The sequence below is a fragment of the Lemur catta genome, chromosome 1, assembly GCF_020740605.2.
Source record: "Lemur catta isolate mLemCat1 chromosome 1, mLemCat1.pri, whole genome shotgun sequence".
Classification (NCBI taxonomy): Eukaryota; Metazoa; Chordata; class Mammalia; order Primates; family Lemuridae; genus Lemur; species Lemur catta.
The window spans coordinates 160,283,740-160,305,980 of NC_059128.1; the positions used below are offsets into that span (position 1 = coordinate 160,283,740).

Below are 22,241 nucleotides of genomic sequence, written 5' to 3' on the forward strand. Positions count from 1 at the left end.
CACATCTCCTACAACTACTGCATGACAGCAGTCTTATAATTCAGTACAGTTTCTCTTCATATATTTAAAGAGAGAAGTAGGTATTCACCTGGGTTCAAACCTTGCCTCTTTTACTCACTGGTTGTGTGGTATTGGGAAAGTTATTTTAATTCTCCACGCTTTAGATTTGTCATCTGAAAAATGTGGATAATAATAATTTCAATCCTGTATCAGTTGGAAGGTTCAGAAAAGAGAAATTATACTAAATGTTTCAACAGTGGTAATTTATTATAGAGAATTGGTTTCCCTGGTGTTGGAGGGCTGAAGGAGCAAAAAGGAAGCATAGAGGTTACTTGGACTCAATAATTAACATAGAAGGCATTGCTACCCTTAGAGCTGGATACATAAAGGGAAGAAATGGGGTTATCAGAACATAGAAGAACCCAGAGCAGGAGCTGTGGGGAGAGTCACAGAGCCAGGGCTCTGACTTTGGACGAGATGGTACCCCCGATCTAGGGATCTCTGAGGAAGCTCAGTGAGGCAGGTTCTGACAATGCCTAATGACACTCAAAGCTGGAACCGCCTGTTGCTGCTGAGGTGCCTGATTCCACTGAAGGATCAGTGTGCACGCCAGAGCAGACAATCCCTTCTCCTCTCCTCCTGCCTGCCAGTCTCCACCTGGTGCACCCTACCGGAAGAAGTAACTGAAATCAGTTGTCAAAGAAGAATAAGGTTTGTGGAACACAAACCCCAGCATTACAAAGCAGAGTACAGGAAGGCAGGTTTGGGGTCCAGAGAAAAGGGTATAACAACTTGTCTATTTGTTAAATGGGATAATAATTGTGCCAATCCCATAGATTTGCCTTAAGAATTACTCAAGGTATTGTATGAGAGCATATGGCACAGAATGGAACATAAAAGCAATTAATAAATGTTAACTATTATTGCATTGGCGTTTTTTGTATAAAATTTGTATTTTATTTTTATTTTTACTTTAACCAAATGATCTATGAAACATCCTTACTTACTACATTAGTGTTACTGAAATTTGATAACACTGGCTTGTTTGGAACCATGAAACGGAGTTTCAAACATGTACCTGTGACTCAGACTCATGTAGCTCACAGCACAAGAGGTCAATAGCATGTTAAGAAAACAAAGTGCCTGCCCTTTCAGAATCAACATCAGGTAAATGGCTGCTTATTTATCTGTCCAGAAAATGGGATTCATTAACATCACAGACCTTCATTGCTAATCTGTATGTATATTAAAATGCTTGTATACATGTAGATGAGCAATGAAATTAGTGCTTTTAGAATCGTGCAATGGTAACCAATTTATTTCTACTGTCTAAGGACAGAGCTAACAGAACAGTGTTCGGTGGACACATGTTCCTTTTCTTGGTATAAGAGAAGAACCCTTACCACCAATCAACATGGTGCAGATGGAGAAAATCTTCTCTGCATCTGTATTGGCAGAGACGTTCCCAAATCCCACGCTGGTGAGGCTGCTCAGGGTGAAGTAGAGAGCAGCAATATAGGCACTTCGGATAGACGGGCCCCCCAGTGTATTATTGCCATAGTATGGAGATTCCAGTCTCTTTCCCAACTCATGAAGCCAACCTGCAATGGAAGAAAGAATGTGAATTTAAGAACAAAAAGTAAAATCCCAGGATTAGCACATGGGGGTAATGATAATTGAACATTTGGTGACACAATAATTTGCTCAAGGGGAAGAAGAAAGTTAAAAGGAAATTAAAGGCAAGGTATTAGGTTTCATTGCTACAAAAGCAAAAGTATCCCTTTAATGCACGCTGTTCTCTGTAATACACACAGCAGAGAAATATGCATTCCAGAGGATGGATGGTCAAAGGTAAACAAGTTACTCTAGTGCAAGAAACAAACTGCAGAGATTGAAAGAGGAATTGTTACTCTCAGTTTCGGTGCAGTGCTGTGTATTTCATTAGCCCCGTTAAGCTCATTTCAAATGGAATTTGAAGAAACAAAGAGGTTGAGTAAATAATTTAAAACTCTACTGGATGATAAATAACAACAGCCAAAAGTCTAGACTCCAAATAGGTGAGATGGGTTTTATTTCTATCCTGTAAAGCCCTTCCCTTTTTCATTCACTTGGGCTGGTATGTAGTTACCTTACAAGTCTTAGTTCCTGTTGCTTTACCCTGGAAACCTTCCCGGCAACCCCATTCTGCCATGAGGGTTGGAGGGGGGAGAATTTGCACGACTAGTGGATACCTATAACAGAATTGGATGCCTTCCTACAACTGTTTTATGATACCGGTGTATGTATCAATATGTGTCAAATGTATCAAATTAAATGCTTTAAATATGTACAGCTTATTGCATGTCAATTATACTGTAATAAATCCTATAAAAAAGCTATATTATAATAATAATGAGGGAATAGCAAGAATAATATTAATAATAATGGCATTATCTAGAATGCAAACACGATACAAAACCACTTTAAAATTCTTTATTGAAAATATTTGCCTTTTAAGATTCTGTGTTTTATAATTCTCTCTTTCTCTCTCTGTATGTGTGTATGTTACTATACTATACTATAACAATGCAGCTCAGCCCATAAGATTCATAAGACTTTTGTTAATGGATGTTATTCACCCACCACTATTTTTTAATAAATACTTCATTCAATGGCTGCTCAAGAAGAGGTGAAAAACCACTACACTTTTAAGCAGTAAGAATATTATCACTATCAACTAAACTCATAGATTGTAAAACTGTACTAGGTAATTAAAATGCAAATTTGAAACAGCTGGGAATTCCTTGCGCCCAAGGAAAAGTGCTTAGGTGGCAAGTACTGTACCTTATTCATTCTGTGTTTCTAGAGAAGTGTTTCTCAACCTTGAGCTTGCATCAGAAACATCTAGAGGGCCTGTTAAAAAGGGCTCTAAGGGTCCTATGCCTGGCATTCTATTAATAATATAGTAGGTGAGAATTTGCCTTTGTTTTTCTTTACTTTTTTTTTATTTCAGCATATTATAGGGGTACAAATGTTTAGGTTACATATATTGCCTTTGCCCAACCCAAGTCAGAACTTCAAGTGTGTCCATCCCCCAGACAGTGCACACCACACCCATTAGGTGTGAATATACCCATCCTCTCCTCCACCTTCCCACCTGCCCCACACCCAGTAAATGTTACTACTATAAGTGCACATAAATGTTGATAAGTTAATACCAATTTGATGGTGAGTACATGTGGTGCTTGTTTTTCCATTCTTGTGATACTTCACTTAGTAGAATGGGCTCCAGCTCCATCCAGGATAATACACGAGGTGCAGGATCACCATTGTTTTTTGTGGCTGAGTAGAACTCATGGTATACATATACCGTATTTTATTAATCCACTCATGTATTGATGTGCACTTGGGTTGTTTCCACATCTTTGCAAATGTGAATTATGCTGCTATAAACATTTGAGTACAGATGTCTTTTTTATAGAATGTTTTTATTTCCTTTGGGTAGATGCCCAGTAATGGGATTGCTGGATCAAATGGTAGTTCTACTTTTAGCTCTTTGAGATATCTCCATGATACTTTCCACAGAGGACTTACCTAAAAATGATACAAGCCATATATGACAAACCCACAGCCAACATCATACTGAATGGGGAAAAATTGAAAGCATTCCCGTTTAGAACTGAAACCAGACAAGGTTGCCCTCTGTCACCACTTCTATTCAACACAGTGCTGGAAGTCCTTGCCAGAGCAATCAGACAAGAGAAGGAAATCAAGGGCATCCAAATGGGGAAAGAAGAGGTCAAACTATCACTCTTGCTGACGATAAGATCTTGTATCTAGAAAACCCCAAAGATTCTGCCATGAGACTACTGAAATTGATAAACAAATTCAGCAAAGTCTAAGGTTACAAAATCAATGTACAGAAATCAGTAGCATTCCTATATACCACAACAGTAAAACCGAGAATTTACCTTTGTAACAGGTCCCCAGCTCATGGTGATGCTGCTGGTTGAGGGGACCACACTTTGAGAAACCACTACTCTAGGGCAATGATTTTCAAAGCTGGCTGTAGCTGGGAGAGCTTTTAAAAAAATACCCTGGCTAAGTTCCACCTCCACTAACTGAATTAGAATTTCTGGTGCCAAGTCCAGGTATTGGCATTTTTAAAAAGTTCCCCAGTGGAAGCTAAAGTAAGGTAGGGCTTAGAACCACTATATTGCAGAATTTAGCAAAGCACTTGATTTAATAAGATCAGGAAGATTTTAATAAATACTATTTTGAAAACTGTATTAATGAATGCGCAAATGGTTCTCTGTGATAATATGAGATGATATGACAACATTGAGGCAGACACAGCAAGACATGTGCACTTGTAAATCTGTACTACATTTATACACAAAATATAATGAAATTATTTTTTGATGATAGACAATGATAATCAAATGTGAGAGTTATATGTTATGAAAGGCCACTAATAAGTTAGGGTCATTGACCCTGTCTAGACAAATTCTAGATTCAAACACAGATTTAAATCTGGACTCTGTCATTTATAGACTGGAGGAATAAGTAACCTCTTTGAGCTTCAGTTTTCTCATTCCCCAAAACAGGGATACTGTGTAACCTGTAGGGTTGCAGTGGCTTTAAAGAAAATGCCACATGAAGAAAATGCCAACCATTGTTACTGGCAGAGGTTTGGTGTATTGTATCTCTTTTCTCTCTACTTCTGTGTTACTTAAATTGGAATACTGGAGGTGCAAAATTCATAAAGGTAAGAGAAACTATGAGGCTAAGAGTGAACTCTAATGAAAAAAGGAAGGTGGTGACTAAATTTATTTGGTAGACCAGGGATGGAATGTGATACCATGCAGCATTACTAACTAATAGATATGGGAGGGAGAAAATCTAGGGGCAGTAGTTGTTAAAATTTGGGGAGTTATAAACCCATTTGTAAATCTGAAGAAAGACATGGATCCTTTTCACAGGCCAGTGTGCATGTGGGGACACACACCTGATCCTGTGTACATTTTCAGGTGATAAATGGCCTCCTGCAACCTCTTCAAATGTGTCTGGTCCGATGACCCAGACTGAAAAGCTCTGCTCTAGAATTTTAAGTAAGAACAAGGAAGAAATGGTGATAAAGTATGATTTGGTAAAACTTAGTTTAATCCCTCATGGAAAAAGGTTTAGATATAAAAAAAACTTATTAAAGAATAATTAAAGAGATATCACAAAAGCAAATTAAATGTGCATTTAAAATATAACTGGTGTATTTATATGCACTGTAGGAAGAAAGTCAAGACACAGGTAAAATCAGGAAGCAGGGATGACACCAGAATTTATCATCATGCTCAGGGTGGAGATTTCCACAGAGCAGTGCTCTTTCCAGCATTTGACTGAAGTATTTTTGAGTATGGAAAACAAGGGGATGTGGAATGGCCAGTGGGTTGGCTACTTTTCAGGCTTCTTCCCAGTTGTGCCCTGAAAGGGGTACCACATTATCTCTGCTTTACAAAGAAGTGATTAGAGAGACTTGTCCCTTTGTTCCATATGGGTCATTCTTGTAATTATAGGGAAGTCTGGGCAGCTGAAAAATGTCACTTTGCCCAGAAAGTAAATATTGCATGACCTGATTTTTGTTTTAGTTGATGCACAGAGGGAAAAATGCCATAATAAAGCTGTTTCCTCTCTGCTGAGTCAGCTATACAATCAGTCCATGAATATATAACTAGATCCATCTGTTGATCTTTAATTGAATGAAAGTATGCATCTACTTATGAAACCCAAAGTTTTCTCATTAAAAAAGTGACCAAAAACCCCCAGCCAATACATTTAATTAAACTTCTTAATTTGAACACAAGTGAAACATATAAGTATTCTCTGAACCAAATCAGGTTTCATATCGTTTGATTTCCTTAATAAAACAGGATAAAATTTGTTTTAGGAGACGCCGACTATGTTCCCGCTCAGTGTGCTCATTTACATACATGTGAGGTGCTGGGTCTCAGGAGTGGTTCAGGGAGCAACACACAGTTGAACAACAGATCTACTTTCATTGATACCTCTTTTCTGTCTAGCCAACTGTTCTGTCTATTTTGAGAAGCAGCTTGTTTTTTAAAAGGGTTGCCACTAAACTGTGTTACAGCTGACAGAGCAGAAGCAATAATGATGATGAAAAAAACTGGTAACTTGGAAAGGAGGTAACCCCACAAATCCGGGGATTGGCTATGTGGGCTAAATAAAACTTTTTCACAGAACAGCTCATCCGAAATGAGAGCACATGTTCCACTGTAACAAGACAACATGCCACTGTACTGTACAGAAGCAGCAATTTAACCAATTTGGAATCCAGTCTTTTTTTATGCTGGAGAAATTCATGTCTCTAAAGGAAGGGATGTCCTAGAACAATCTGTCTGCTTCTGCTCAAATTTTTTCTCCCTAAAGAACACGTTGAAGGAAAAAGCATGCACAATATAAAGTAGAATCTAAATATACTGAATACACTGCCTCTTAATAAAAACAAAAGCTATCATAAAATAATCCTGTTATTAGTGAAATAGATTAGATGAATAAAATAGACTTGTGAAATAAATAGGCAATCAATGTCAAAGACAGACTGACTCTTAATGAACATGCCTAGAAGAGCTTATAATTAGCGTGATAATTCAATCTATGTATTTTTCATTCCATACTTACAATGGAGCCAGTATTTTACTTACTTATACACTTTTCACTTTAAACAGGAGTTTCTTCTTATTTTACTCTTTAGGTTTCCTACAATAATATGCTTAGTTTTACTATTTATATGTGTGCATTCACAATTTGTACAGGTGTGATCTGTTTTATACAACAGATGTGTTTCTGAAATGTTTGATTTATATTAGCATTTAGTAAATTAACAAGATATTTTAGGCTTAATATAAGAAATAGGAGCGTGTTAGCTAAGAAAAACCCATGACAACTCTCTTAGGTCATATAAAACACTTCAGTAATATGAAAAACCACTTAATAAAATAGAAGCCTGTTAAATCAGATTTATACGTATGTTTAAATGTGTGTATATATATATAGAGAGAGAAGGGGGAGAAATAGCAAATTCTTAATCACACCTATAATTTAAAATGGTGTTCTACTTAATTTGGTATCAATGAACCATATTGTAATAGCAGTTACCCGGAAGCAAGAATGGAGCCTATCCTATGGTATTCTTTTGAGCAGGTGAGCACACGATTAATATTTACTGAGAGCTACCTGTGCTCCAGACACTCCGCTTGAGTGGTACATCTTCCATTTCACTTACATCACTAACCCTATGGAATAGGCACAATTATTATCTACATTTTGATTCATTATTTCACTTTCATCACAACTTAGGAATTATTATCTCTATTTTAAAGATGAGAAAACTAAGGTTCAGAGAGATTAAATAACGTGTTCAAAGTGGCAGTATCAGGATTTTAACTCAGAGGTTAATCATTTTATTTTGTTTTCCCCCAAGTGGCCTTTTGAGCATATTTTGATCTTTTATTTTCTTCAGCTTTATGAGGTATAATTGACAAAAAATTATATATATTTATGATGTTCAACATGATATATGGATGAAATGATTATCACAATCAAGCTTGATAACATCTTCATCAACTCACAAAGTTATCTTTTTTTGTGGTGAAAACATGTAAGATCTATTCTCTTAGCAATTTTCAAGTGTACGCTACATTATTTTAACTATATAAGAGTTCATTTGCATAGTTATCTCTGGATGCTGCACAAGAGATCATTTTAAATTATCATTTTTAAATTGTGCTGTGTTGAAACCTCTATTAAATAAGTTTGAGTTTCCAGTGCCCACTTTAGTGGAGGAATGTGTCCCCAAAGCTTGTCATATCAGAGATAATAGAATTTTAACCAAACACAATCCACAATATAAACTTGGCATACCTGAGTATTTAGAACCTGAATATTACTTTAACAGTGATCAGGAGGTTTCAAACGTAAATTCCAAGCATAAAAAATACTATAGTTAACCTTTGCTTCCTGTCCCTCCACAACTCTGAAGACCCATTTGATCCTCTTGGACTTCTTTGGGGTGAGAGGTGGAAAAGCACTGTGATTCCTGTGATTCCTAAGGCAGTAGGTGGCTGGCCAGAAAAGGCAGAGCGGTGGAAAAAAATGAATAGGATAGGGCACGACATGAGAACATCTCTGCCCTCTGCAGCCTCCTCAGCAAGGAGCTTTAGCATGGGACTACCGAGATGCAGAGGTGGTTGAGAGATATCAGGATAAGTGTCTGAAGTCTGAATGTGTGTATGTTTTTATGTGTGTGTGGGGCAATGAGGGAGTTATTGAGAACCAAAGCATTTGTGAAGTATTGTATTTACTGCTACAGATACATAATAAGGGTAAATACAAGAGAAAAGCTTGAGATTTCATCTCCATTGTTTTAAAAAATATCTACACTCCATAGCGTTGATTAGAAAAATCATTGATAAGAACATACTTACTTGCTTGTCTCCATTATTCAGAGTTATCCTAGCACCTGTGATTATAACTTTTTTTGTTTTTGCTTTAATCAAACTCTTTGTTTTGGGATAATTTTAGATTTATACAAAAGGTGCAAAGAGCACAGAGAGTCCTTGTAAATCCTATATATTTCACCCAGTTACCCTCAATGTTAATATCTTACATTATCATGGTACATTTGTCAAAACTATGACATTAACATTGGTATATTACTATTAACTAAACTATAGACTCTTCATATTTTAATTTAAGAAATAGAGTTAAGGAGAAGTTTAGCACCCAAAATTCACTCTCAACCCTCCACCCCCCTACCCCATTTTATGTGACCAAGGATAAGACTAAAAGGGCACAAGACTATAGTGGCATTTAATATTGATTTGTTGATTCCACTGAGGGGAAGGCATTGGTAAATTTGAGGCTTCAATTTGACAGGAAAACAGTCATTACTTGGGGTTCCCACTAATCTCAGACTTTGATTCTCATAAACTAAGAGGTAGGTATCTTACATTTCTTAAGTGGTACAATCTTCTTTTGAGGTAAAAGTTTGAAGCAAAAATAATCATAAAATAGTGGATACTGGACTTTTGAGTTAGGAAATTGGGGTCCTATTCTTGGTCTTGTCCCTAAGTAGTTGTGTGATCCCTTGTGGTCTTTCATTTTTCCAACTTGAATATGAGGTGATTGCATTGAGTAATCTCTAAGCTCTCTTTCAGATCTAAGATTTTATAAAATAAAATCCTGTAATCTTTCTTCACAAATGGTTGACTTTGTTTTTTTTTTTTAAAGCAAAATGCTTATGTACAAACCCATGACTTTTTGAATTCCTCTATCATTTGTTTTTAATTATGTGAGTGAAGATCCATCAGCAAATACTGATGAGCTAAAGATGGAAGGTTTTCACATTTTGATGCATGTATTACTTCTACTCTATTTCCATCGCTGAACAATCTTTCAGAGCAAGAAATATTATATGCTGTTAGCACTGTCAAGAAAAAAAATGTACCACTTGTGCTAAAACTAGTCTAGAGTTTGTCAGTTCTTTATAGTCTACTTAAAATTTGAAAAGTTTGAACAATAGAAACTTCCTTAACAGTGATTCCTGAGGTACAACGTTTCACTTAAGCAATGATCAATTTAAAGATTGTACACTATTGTAAACTGCCAAAATAGGACATCATCACATGTACCAAAAAACAAACAAACAAAACTCTGGAAAGAATGAAAACGTCGAACAATCAGAAACCACAGTTGAGCAGCTACTGTAGAGTTTTCTGATTGATTCTAAGAAGCAGCAGAACGGGCCATCTGTTTCCAGCTAACTGGGGCACTTCCAAATGCCTCTCAAATCTCAGCTAAAAATAGAGGAAATTGTAACAAAGATTAGGCTCATGGTTAAGTTGGCAAGACATAAACCATGAACTGTTTGCATTTAACCTTATTTTGTAAAATACTTACAAATCACACTGCTTTCAGATCTGTGCCCCAACTCGGGCATTACTTTCCTGGGTAATTGCTTGTGTTTCCTGTGACCTAAAAGGGTTTGTGGGACATACGTTTATACCTCAAGCTCAGAGCATCATTTACAAAGACAATTTTTTACTCAGTAAAAAAATCTTAATCCAAAGCACGTATGACTTCACCTACATCAGGACAAAAACCTGTTTTAGAAAGACAATTTGGGATAAAAATAATTGAATCCAGGCAAACTGTTTTATTTATTACTATGCTAAACTTTATGTTCATTACCTGCCCCAAATTTTCTTCTTGTCCTCTCTTTTTTCTCAAAGGTTGAGGTTGGTGAAAAGCTAGAGAAGAAGAATGAAGTGGCAAGTCTTGTCTCAAATTTGCACACCACTTCTCAGCTGTTTTTAGTAGTTGCCTGGAAGCCATTTAGCTTAAAAAGATAGAGTTTTGTCATACATTGAAAAGGAATCTTGAGTTTTCCTGGTTTGCAAAACTTCAAAATGAAGTTCGAGTCACATTTCTCCCAAATACATTAGAGGGAGATACATTTTCTAACATCTCAATCGTAAAAGTAGCTGTAAAATAAATTAGACCACATAATATGCTCAAATGTTGTATACAAATACTCTGTTAAAGAATCCACTGGTTTTTATTTCCCTTAGCTTGGTATTGAAACTATACTCAAAGTCTTTTAAGTTTCTAGAAAATGTTCAAGTCTTAAAATGAAACACCACCTTTGAGGCGTCTGCCTTTGTTCTCCTTCAGAAGAGCAGATTCTGACTCATGTGTCTACTAGTGCATTTAAAAACATATAACTAACTTTGTTTGATGGTTTGATGGGGTGTGAAATACAATAAGCAGTGGGAGTTTGCATGAACGTTCTAAAATAAGTTTGTAGCCAGCAGGTGGCTGAGCGATTGGTCTTGAAGTAAACACAGGGCAATGTGATTGTGTTAGAAAGACCTAAGGGGTGGCATGGACATTTTTAAAAATGAGAAGACAAAGTGCAGAGACAACACACAGAGGAACAAGAAATACAGAGAAATGCAGAAAGAAACAGGAGTACAGAGAAATATGTCAGATCCAGGTAGAACAGTAAATCTTCAGAACCCAGGAGGCAAGCAATGCAGCATATAAAAGTGCAGAAACAAGCTTGTCTTAGAACTATGTTGCTGACTTTTTCATATCTTATTTATGCCACTTAATAGTTATGTAATGTTGGGTAAGTTATTTATCCTTCTTCTCGGTCTTCTGCTTTCTAAAATGGAGAACATGAGAGTAACCCACTTCATAGGCTGTTGTGAGGCTAAGTGGCACAATTCACAAAGTGCTTAACAGAGTGCAGTATTACATGTAGCAAGCACAAGTGCTCAATAAAAAGCTATTATTATTGTTGCTGCTGTTGTATTAAAATGGAATGTGGGTTTTCTGTTTTTCTGAAAATCATGTAGACTTTAAAAATCCTTCATTATTGAAAATCTGTTTAAAATATTAATCCAGCATTTCAGTTGCATAAATAGACAATAATGTACACAATTGCATCATTCTTGGAAATCAAAGATCTGGCATCATTCATACTTACAAATAACACTTTCCAATATGAGGTACTGAAGATGTTAAATGGGTAAGACATAGACTCAATATCTTCTGGCATCCATTTGCTATGTTGCCACTTAGCTCATTATGATAAAAATGGCACGTTGTACTATTCTTATTTGCACATTTGTGGTTGGAGATCATGCATTGATCACCTAGGATCCTGAGTAATTTATACACTATTTAATTTAATCCTATATCATGTAATTTAATTTCTTACGACTGTAAGAGCTGAGTGTTACAATCTGAAATGTCAATATTAAAATACTGACACTTAAGGTTAAAACAAAACATGACCAAGGGTGGACATCTGTTAGAGAGAAGGACCAGGTTTTGAATCTGGGTCTGAGTTGAAAGTCATTACACTTTTTAATATCTTGTCCCACCTCCTGATCCTTCTTGTTAGTTAATGTTTTGATGTTAATGAACTTCTGATTGACCTCATTTCTTTCATAGAAATGGCTTCCCTATGGATTTTTCTCTGTAAGTACTCTTCCCTTCTACCTCCAAATGGGAATTTCCCAAGTTGTCTTCTTCTTGCTTACTGTCACTATCATGTATGACTTATGGCCTTGTATTACTTTTACTTTGAGCATGGAAACTTTTTCTTTTAAATTTCTGCATATTATGGGGGTACAAATGTGTAGGTTAAGTATGTTGCCCCTGCCCCCTGCTTCCCCCTGAGTCAGAGCTTCAAGTGTGTCCATCCCCTAGACAGTGAGCATCATACTCATTATGTATGTATATACCCATCCCCTCCTCCCCCCTCCCATCTGCCCGACTCCCGATAAATGTTATTCCTATATGTGCACTTAGGTGTTGATCAGTGAAACCAATTTGATGGTGAGTACATGTGGTGCTTATTCTTCCATTCTTGGGATACTTCACTTAGTAGGATGGGTTCCAGTTCTATCCAGGAAAATACAAGAGGTGCTATATCACCATTGTTTCTTATAGCTGAGTAGTACTCCATGATATACATGTACCACATTTTATTAATCCACTCATGTATTGATGGGTACTTGGGTTGTTTCCACATCTTTGCAATTGTGAATTGTGCTGCTATAAACATTCGAGTGTAGATGTCTTTTTTATAGAATGTCTTTTGTTCTTTTGGGTAGATGCCCAGTAATGGGATTGCCGGATCAAATGGTAGGTCTACTTGTATCTCTTTAAGGTATCTCCATATTGCTTTCCACAGAGGTTGCACTAGCTTGCAGTGAGCATGGAAACTTTTGTGAACCTCCCCACTTCTAGAAACTCTAGCTATTATTCCAAAGACAGTTGGTGGGGAGGGTGTGGTAATATCCTACGTACACACAGAGTTGGGTAACATGAGAGCTTTTTGGAACCATAGACTGAACTCTCAGCAACTTCTCAATGATTCATTTTCCAGGAATAGAACTCTTTGGCTACTCTCTTGTGAACTTTGCAAGAGATTTTATATAGGTCAGACCTACATTGTGGAGAAATTAAAGACCTCACATAGGTCTTGTTTTCTTATGAGAACCCACTTTCGTATGTACTTTCTTGGACCTTATGAAAAATATTGGATAAACTGAGAACCACAAATCACCATTCAAACTTACAACCACTCCATTCATTAGCATTTGACTTCTAATTTCACTTATAGACACCAACTATTTGTTTACAAATCCATTATTTGGCAAGCATAATGCCTTTTTAATGGATTTGAAACAACGGAAACAAGGACATAGGTAGTTTAGTCTCTAGCCCTGACAAAAGCTAGTTACTATTCACATAGTAACCAAAGTACAGTATCTAGTTTTAATTACATAAACCCAACCAGAATCAACAGTGGTTTTGTACAAGCACTGCTGGAGTGATGGATACACACCCTTTAAGCATATGAAATATGTGACTAGTTCATATCTAGATCCAACTTCCTAAAAAACTTCCCTGGGCCCATCGTCCTTTAAAGATAGAGCCTGTTTACTCCCTCTGCATCAATTTGTAGATTTCTGTTCCTGGCCATATCCACTGGTGCTCTGTGGCCCTTTGCCCTTTGACACATTGCAAGTGTACATGAGAGAGAAGAAAGTTCCATGAAGATGAGTTAGAGAAGAAAATATTTATTGGCCAAAGAACAAAAGGAAGGATGAAAGTGACAAATGCCAAAGGATCAAAAACAGCAATATAGTTGATCTAAAAGTCGGCAAACGTGGAAAGAATGATGGCGTTAGAGTGCCTGGTTGTTAAGAAGCAAAGTCACAGTTTTGTGTGTTCAACATCCCCTTTGTCTGTTCAAGATCATATCATTCAATTATGGGGCTAACAGGGGACTCAGAGGCCATTTACTCGGGTAAACTCACAGCATTAAACCAAATGACATCTAACCTCTGCCCATCTCATGTAAAACCAAATTTACTTTTTATCTCAACTATGTCACATCCATTTCGAGGCAATTCTGATTATCAGAAAGGTTTTTCTGGTATAGTGAACATCAGGGAACCCAATCTGCAAATCTACCTCAGAGGTTTGGGGATATCAAAACCTACACAAGCCAACAGAAATTTTATTTACACACTTGCCTAAGTCTTGTCCTACCAGTTTGGAAAAATGTGTTCATTGTTTATCATTGAGTGATATTTTCCAAAAACTCTTTATATCAAACATGTTGTAATTCCCATGGGGCAGGCTTTATAGGTGTCATTCAGGGATAAAGCTGTCCCATTCTGGGCAGGTGCCAGAGGTGGCCAGAGGCACTGCTGTAATGGGAATAGGCAAGTCCAAGAACACCAGAGCATTTTGAGAAAAGGAGCTGGAAGTGGCAGTAGTGTAGCCAGGCAGGGCCATGGGAACCTTATCAAGGCTTCTGAAGAAGCAGCTGAGCACACAGGGCTCTGGTAAGCCCAGACCTTGGAGGTGGGCAGAATTTGGCTCCAGTTCCTACAAGAACTAGGAAAACAGGAACCCATGATTGTCTTCATTGCTACATCCCTGACACATTTTAAGTCTGGTGTTGAGCCAAAATCTGCCTCCCCTGGTTCTCAGCCCTTTGGCCCTATTTCTATTCTCTTCTTACATAATATTACAGCATTTACACCGTTTGAAAACACAGTTGGCAATGTCTCAGCTCCAATCTCATCTCCTCTAGAAGGTAGTCTTTTTCATGGTCATTTCACAGCATTTCCTGGGCCTGCTTTTCCTTTTCTGAACATTCTGCAGATTGTCAAAGTCCATCTTTGATGTTTTGTTCTAGAACTAAACACAGTCAATATTTGTTGTTGCTGTTGTTTGGTTGTTTTTGTTTTGTTTCATTTTTGCCCAAAACCACCCCTTCATGGAAGACTTGCTTCCTGAATGTGCTTTTCTTACATCCTGTTTCCACTAAGTGTATATTCATCAGTTCCTTTACTTTTCCTTCCACCCCTGCTGAGGGGAGGCTTTCCTTGAACCAGGAGACTAAAATATTACCTTCATTGGTTCCACCTGTCCAGTAGTCTATAGTCCGTAATTAGCTAATTAACTGATTCACTCACTTAAAAATATTTAGTGATCATGCACAATGTTCAAGATGCTGTGTCAAATATAAAGATTAGGGAGAAAGATCTTTATTATCTTGCAGTCTACTGGGGAAACTCTAATACAAATATGTAAATAAAACAATATAAGATTGACCAAACCAAGCATTCCTGGCTGGAGCCATCAAAAAGATTTAAAGGAGTGGAGGAGTATTCAAATTGTACCATACAGAATGAGTAGGATTTGGATTCACAGAGATGGAGGAAAAGTCCATTTAGGACAGCTGAAAGCATGTGAATAGTAGTCACTAGGCCAGGGAAATATGAGACATGTATGGGGAAAAAATTCATGTGAATTGGCTCAAGGTAAAGGTACGGGATGAGAAGTTATGTAAAGTATATTTAACCTCCACGTTTTCAAACTTTAAAAATTTTCCTTTTCTTCCAAGATATCAAAATCAGCAACCAAAATAAAAGCTGCGTTTAAACTGCTACATAAGGATTGATAGTTAATGTTATATAATGGCTAACTTCCTGGCAAGAATGTTAAGGTTTTGAGTAAAGCAACGGGAAAAATTGTTAAATCATTCTCCTCCTGTGTGTGTGTGAGTGTGTGTGTGTGTGTGTCTGAGTGTGTATGTATGTGTAACAGGGAAACCACAAGTAATGTCAGGATGGATTTAGTATAATTCTACCTAGAATCAGGGAGTTTGTTCAACTTTATTTTGAGAATGTTTATAATGGAAAAGGTAATGCACATTTTTAAATTTTGAAAATAATTTTTAAAGAAATAATAAGGAAACTGATAATGAGGCTCTGAGAAACTGTTGGAGAAACCTCTTGGGATTTATTTTAAGGACATTCAATCTGACTATAAAGTCCAATAAAGGTAGAAGCATGAGGGACACTTTTCAATCTTCGGTCTTATCCTAAAGATTTCAAATTTCTGGCATTCAAGTCTTATGCTGGTATCTAGACAACATTTTTAACAGTAATTATCACCACTATGATTCAATAATTGTAAACATTTTTAAGGATCTTTTTGGGATATTGCAAAATTCCCTTACCTGGAGTAACTTCATTTAGAGGTATTTTAATCCATTCTCACTTTTTGCTAATCAAAATAATCAATTTTTCATTTCTATTACTTAAACTAATCAATCCCTTAGCCATCTGCTCCTTTATTTTCCTCTCCTACCCCACGAGAGGTCTTATTACACTTTAATCTCTGATTATCTGCCTATCTGTCCTACTAGACTGGCAGCTTCTCAAGCACAGGGATTATAATCTTTCTTATACACTTGATTCCCAAGCCTAGCTCGGGGGGAGGCAATTAGTATGTACTCAATTCATATTTATTAAATGATAAAGAATGTCTTTCCAAATTGTAAAGACCACAGAATAGATACATTTGCTTCATATACAAAACAGGATTTGGATTTACAGAATGGCTTGAACTGCAGCCCCACCAGTAATAAGCAATTTGACTTTAGGTGAAATAGCTCTCTAAGTTTCGGCTTCTTCAGCTAAAATACAGAAGTAAAAATGCCTCTTTGTTTGTTCAGAGGCTTGAAGAAGACAATTTTATAAAATATTTGGCATAGTGCCTGGTGTGTGGTTCCTGCTTAAAATGTCAGTTCTTTTTCACCTTTTTTCCAGTCTTCTATCACTTTGTCACAAATAACTCTATTATTCAAAAATAAGTTAGCTTTCTGAGTTGGAAGATGAGTTGACAATTTTCATCATACAACATGTCTACAATGACAAATGGACATATGCCAGTCTGGAAATTTAAATGTTAGAGTAACGTGATCTGTAAATGTAGGCAGAGACTAAGATATAACGACTATTTCCAAGGCATTGCTAGCACATGACACAACCATATGCCTCCTGATTGATCCACTGAGGTGTCTAAAAATCTGAAGGAGGACATTTTAACCCCACTGTTTTGATTGCAATGACATTTTGACTCCTGTCTCCACCTAGATACTATCATGTATACAATCTCATGTTTTTTGAGTCTTGTTCCAAGAAATAAACACATATTTTAATTATTTTATTTTATTTTTTTAATAGAGACAGGTTCTTGCTTTGTCACCCAGGCTGGAACTCCTGGGCTCAAGCAATCCTCCCACCTCTGCTTTCTGAGTAGCTGGGATGACAGGCACAAGCCACCTGTTTTTTGCAGAGACAGGGTCTCGCTATGTTCCCCAGGCTGGTCTCAAACTCCTAGCCTCATGTGATCTCCCCACCTCTGTTTCCCAATATGCTGGTGTTACAGGCATGAGCCACTGCAACTGGCCTTATTTTATACAAATGATAAATATGATTTTTAAAAATGAGACAAATACAGTGGACTATGTTTAAAACAGAGCACATTAAAATTGGTTGCTTTTCCAAACAAAATGAAACAAAAAGATCTGATTGCAATTATACATTCTTCAGGAACATTGAAGATTGCAAACATTGCTTGAAGAAAAATGAGACTCAGTAGAAATGATTAATAAAAAATAAAATTCACAATGGCTAAAATTGCACAGAGTATTTGTTATTGACCAAAATTGATGAAAGAATAAAGTTTTCTTGATAAAAATTAGTTTTCTAAAACTTAAATGAATAAAAATTGGACTTTGAAGAAATGTCAGGAAAGAAAACTCTTATGGGATTTAAAAAATTGATTGATGAATTAAATCTTTGGTGTAAAGTTTACATAGAAATTACATATTTTTATCTTGATAAAAAATAATTTCAGGCTGGGCGTGGTGGCTCACGCTTGTAATCCTAGCACTCTGGGAGGCCAAGGCGGGTGGATCGCTCGAGGTCAGGAGTTCAAGACCAACCTGAGCAAGAACGAGACCCCCGTCTCTACTAAAAATAGAAAGAAATTATCTGCCCAACTAAAATATATATAGAAAAAATTACCCGGGCATGGTGGTGCATGCCTGTAGTCCCAGCTACTCGGGAGGCTGAGGCAGTAGGATTGCTTAAGCCCAGGAGTTTGAGGTTGCTGTGAGCTAGGCTGACGCCATGGCACTCACTCTAGCCAGGGCAACAAAGCGAGACTCTGTCTCAAAAAAAAAAAAAAAATAATAATAATTTCAATAAAATTAAAAGGGAAATGTAAAAGAATTATTTAACCCTTGTAGCATAGGTATTTGATCTAAAACTTAAATTAGTTTAACGAGATTTATGAAAGAATTCTCTAGATAAGAATCAGAAATGTTGCTGTCATTTTAATGAGAATGTCTTTATTTTGAAACACTCTATAGAATTAACCTTAGGGGTCAAGAAAGTGGGGATAAAACATTCACAGGGTTAAAATAGGAGGACCAAAATATCTTGTACTTATCAAAATTCATTGAGTATTTGCTCAAAGATTTTTTATTCTCCAATTGATATCTCTGAAAATTATTATTGACTCATAGAAAACAGAGAACTTTACTAAAATAATCTCATTAAACTTGCCACCCAAAGATGGAATATTTTCTTTCTAAAGATTGAAAAATATTTGTTCCACCAATTTAAAAGAATGTCAAATTCTACAAATTCTATAATTTGGCTGTGGCAATGAATTGCTATTCTTTCTTCTCTTCTCTCTCTCTCTCTCTCTCTCTCTCTCACACACACACTCACTCACACACACACACACACACACACACACACACAGTCAATATGGCCATGCTGTTTGTAAACAATGACCATCATAACACGGCTTGCTTATATCATTCACCATCAATTGCCAACAGAATGGTGGTACTGTATCTCTAACTCCTAATGTACCATAGTATTATTTTTTGGATTTTGACAGATGTATTTGCATGGTTGTGCACAAACACTTTTGTATGAAACATATAAAACACTGTACTGGAGACCAGAATCACATGCCCTCACTTATGACCCATTCTTAATATAAATCAGGGGCTAATCTACTTTTTGAAATCACTTCATGAGTTATTCCTGAGTGGGTCAGAAAGAGTCAACTCATATCCCAAAATATACCATTTCAGCCACAGAATAGTTTTGCAACCTGTAAGCCTAAGCCAGTATGTTTTAAAAATTAATGAAATTGGCTAGCACTAAAATATGATTTTATGGGCAGATGATAAAATTAGAAATACCACCCTCCTTCCGTGCGTCACACTCAAAAATGCCAACCTTGACAGAATTCCATTTCAGGCTAGAAAGATTGCTAAAAATAAATCTTTAATCCCTGACCATCAGCAGCAGGTTTTTGGTAGAGACTGCAGGCAGTTTGGGCACTGGCTTCAATGCAGCAAAAAAGTCAAACAATTTCTTGGGAGCAAAATCAGCTGCCATAGTATTGTAATAAAATATAGCCACATCAGTAATAGCAATCATAGCTACTGCAGCAACAGTAGCAGTGGCAGCTGTAGCAATGAACATGTATTGAGCATTTAGTAACCACTTTATATCATTTAATCCTCATAACAACTTGATAAAGTAGCTAATCCTGTCTCTATTTTACAGACTGTATCTTAGATAAGTAAGTAACTCACATAAATTCACAGTTAATAAGTAGAAGGGCCAGGCTTTGAAGTATGAATTCATAACACACATTCTTAAAAATTGTCATATAACATTTATGAGACTAAGCAGAAGCTCACAAGGAACTGTCAAGTCAAAGGTTAATTTTAAATATGTTTGTAACAGAAAATGAATGTAGACGTTGAAAGCTATATAAAGCTAGATGTAGGTTAGCTTTTATTTTTGCCTTTAAATATTTCAATTAAATGGATCTTCTGGTATCCAATTTCTGCCAGTCTACTTGAGTCTACTGTAGAGGACAGGGGTGGAGACAAATATAGTAGGATGCGAATCCACCAGTTTTCAAAAATGGAAGCCTTTGTAAATCTTTTCTATCTTGAATGGGGTTCTGGGCTCTGAGTTATTGAGGAATTAAAATTGGGTTTTTGTCTCTGCCTTTCCTGACTAATCTCAATGGAAAAATAACAAATCCCCAAAAGACTCATGTCAAAGTAAAGGACATATCAGCATGGAGATTTTGGCAGTAGCTGCCTTAAGGTTGAAGACTATATATAAAACATTTTAATTACTTCTTTTGTTTGTGGCTAGTTGGAAAAATCCTCAATACAAAGCAAATACTCACACCTATATGCATAACAAGAAAGGAGAGAAGAGGTATTAAAATTTTTATGCCAGATGTCTAATTAGTTTAGATAAAATGTTTAATTATCTTTTGTTTCCTATTATGTATGTATGAGTTATGTTCATGTTTGTTTAACTCTCATATGGGTAAAGTATTCTAATGGAAGTTTTATATAAATGCAAAAACCTATTTATAAAAAATATGCACACAATTTGTATAACAAACAGCAGAAAACTTCTCATTAGTGCAAGTATGGAGAGTGTGAGACCAATTACCTAAAAATAGCATTTGTATTTCTTTTCATACGAATGCACAGCTGGACAAGAGTTTGTCCAGCTGTCAAAATATTATGAAGAAAAATATTTTCAGTGTTTCTCTCTCTTGAGTTTGGATTAAAATTCCTAAAATGCTGTATCAATCAATTAGCCAAGTCTCACCTTCTCTGCTCTCTGTTGTCTCAGGGGTTGTACCCAGACACCTCAGCCAGAACCCCAACCCCTCATTTTGGTATTATCTCTATTTCTTACTTCCATGTGTCTGGGATAGCAAATTAGCGACCTATGTGCTTGATGAGCAATCACTACAGATATTTTGTTGGAGGCTAACACTATGCTTTCCAGGTTCTGAATTGTTTGTCAGTGTTTAAATATTAGAGATTTATTTAAAAAAATCCTGATTCCCATATTCTCCAGAAAAATCAGATGTGGCCACACTTCATCTATATTGGTGTTGGAGTAAGGTTATAGTTAATTCTCTCAGATGGGAACTGCATTCTCCACTTCTTCCAGGACTTCTAGGACTTAATTTCATTAACCTTTAGTTTAGTACCTGTCCTACTTCACCCATGTATGCCATGTCCCTTTCTCCTTTAGGCTTTCTATTTTACAACCCCAGCTATTCATTAATTTTCTACTATAAACAAACTGACCCACTCACCATTCCTCAAACACATTGTGAGATTTCCTACTGTCATGCATTTATTCACACCGTGCCTCTCACTTAAAATATTCTGATAAAATATTTTGATGAATCCTCCTCCAAAAAAAAACTTACCTGTTGAAGCCCAGCTCAAATATCGTCTTCAGAGAAACTCATTCAGAATTATTTCTACATTTTTCTGAACTTTAAAGGAATGTTTTACTTGTGCAAACTTATAGCAAACTAATATTCTTGTCTTTTTAAATTTTATTTTACTTTTTACATTTTTGTGTATGTGTATTTTTGGGGCCACCTTCATTTTCTGATGAGAGTATACCTCTAGAAGGCAGCCTGTGTTTTTCAATACTTGATATTGTTCACTGCACTATGTTTCTCTTAGAGACACAACAAACATTAATATTTATTTTTCTAGCAAATACTGAAAATATTATAGGGTTTAAATGCAACAATCTCACCACTTGGTTCTTTTTCTGTTCTATGTTTATATCTATAGTCTCTTAGAAACATAATCTGCAGCATATTAAATTGTCATCTATTCCAAAAGAATTACTATGATTAATATAGCAGCTAGAAAGAAGTAATTGTATATTAAGCACAGTTGATGATGTCTTCTCAAGACAGTAGCATAATTTATTTTCCTGGTAACTGAACAATTCTGTTTGAAGGACTGGAGATTTGAGGTCTTATGTTTAAATTATTTTATCACACAAAGGTGTTCCAAGTGGAAATAAGATCTGGAATAATTAACCCTTATTCAACTGGCCTTTATGGGTTAGATAACAACTATTCTTATATTTCAAACAAAACATACAACAAAGTCACAGTGGACTTTAGGTTATATTATTTGGGTGGAAATTGATACTGGTTCTGGCAAGATCAAGAACTTCACTAATGTGCAAGCAGTTCTGGCAAGATCATCAACCTAGCTAATGTGCAAGACTTTCTGATATAAATATGTGAAAATATATGAAATATATGGATGGTATATACAATGCATGTTATATATATTCTTCCAAAAGGGCAGTTTGAAATTGCCATATCAAAAATGAAGAGAGGAAGTTAGTCAGCTGACACTGTGGTAGTGATGCTGATGGGGACAGAGATGGGCAGCTAATCAGTGGGAATAATGTCAG

The 22,241-nt window shown here is 36.3% G+C and overlaps 1 protein-coding gene across 1 annotated transcript in view; it reads right to left on the reverse strand.

Moving 5' to 3' along the window:
• KCNH8 (potassium voltage-gated channel subfamily H member 8) overlaps nt 1–22,241 on the reverse strand; it is a 347,364-nt gene that overhangs the window by 81,265 nt on the left and 243,858 nt on the right. The window contains exon 8 of the mRNA XM_045555829.1: nt 1,404–1,601. Within this exon, the coding sequence (XP_045411785.1) occupies nt 1,404–1,601 (198 nt within the window). The remainder of the gene's footprint in view (nt 1–1,403; nt 1,602–22,241) is intronic.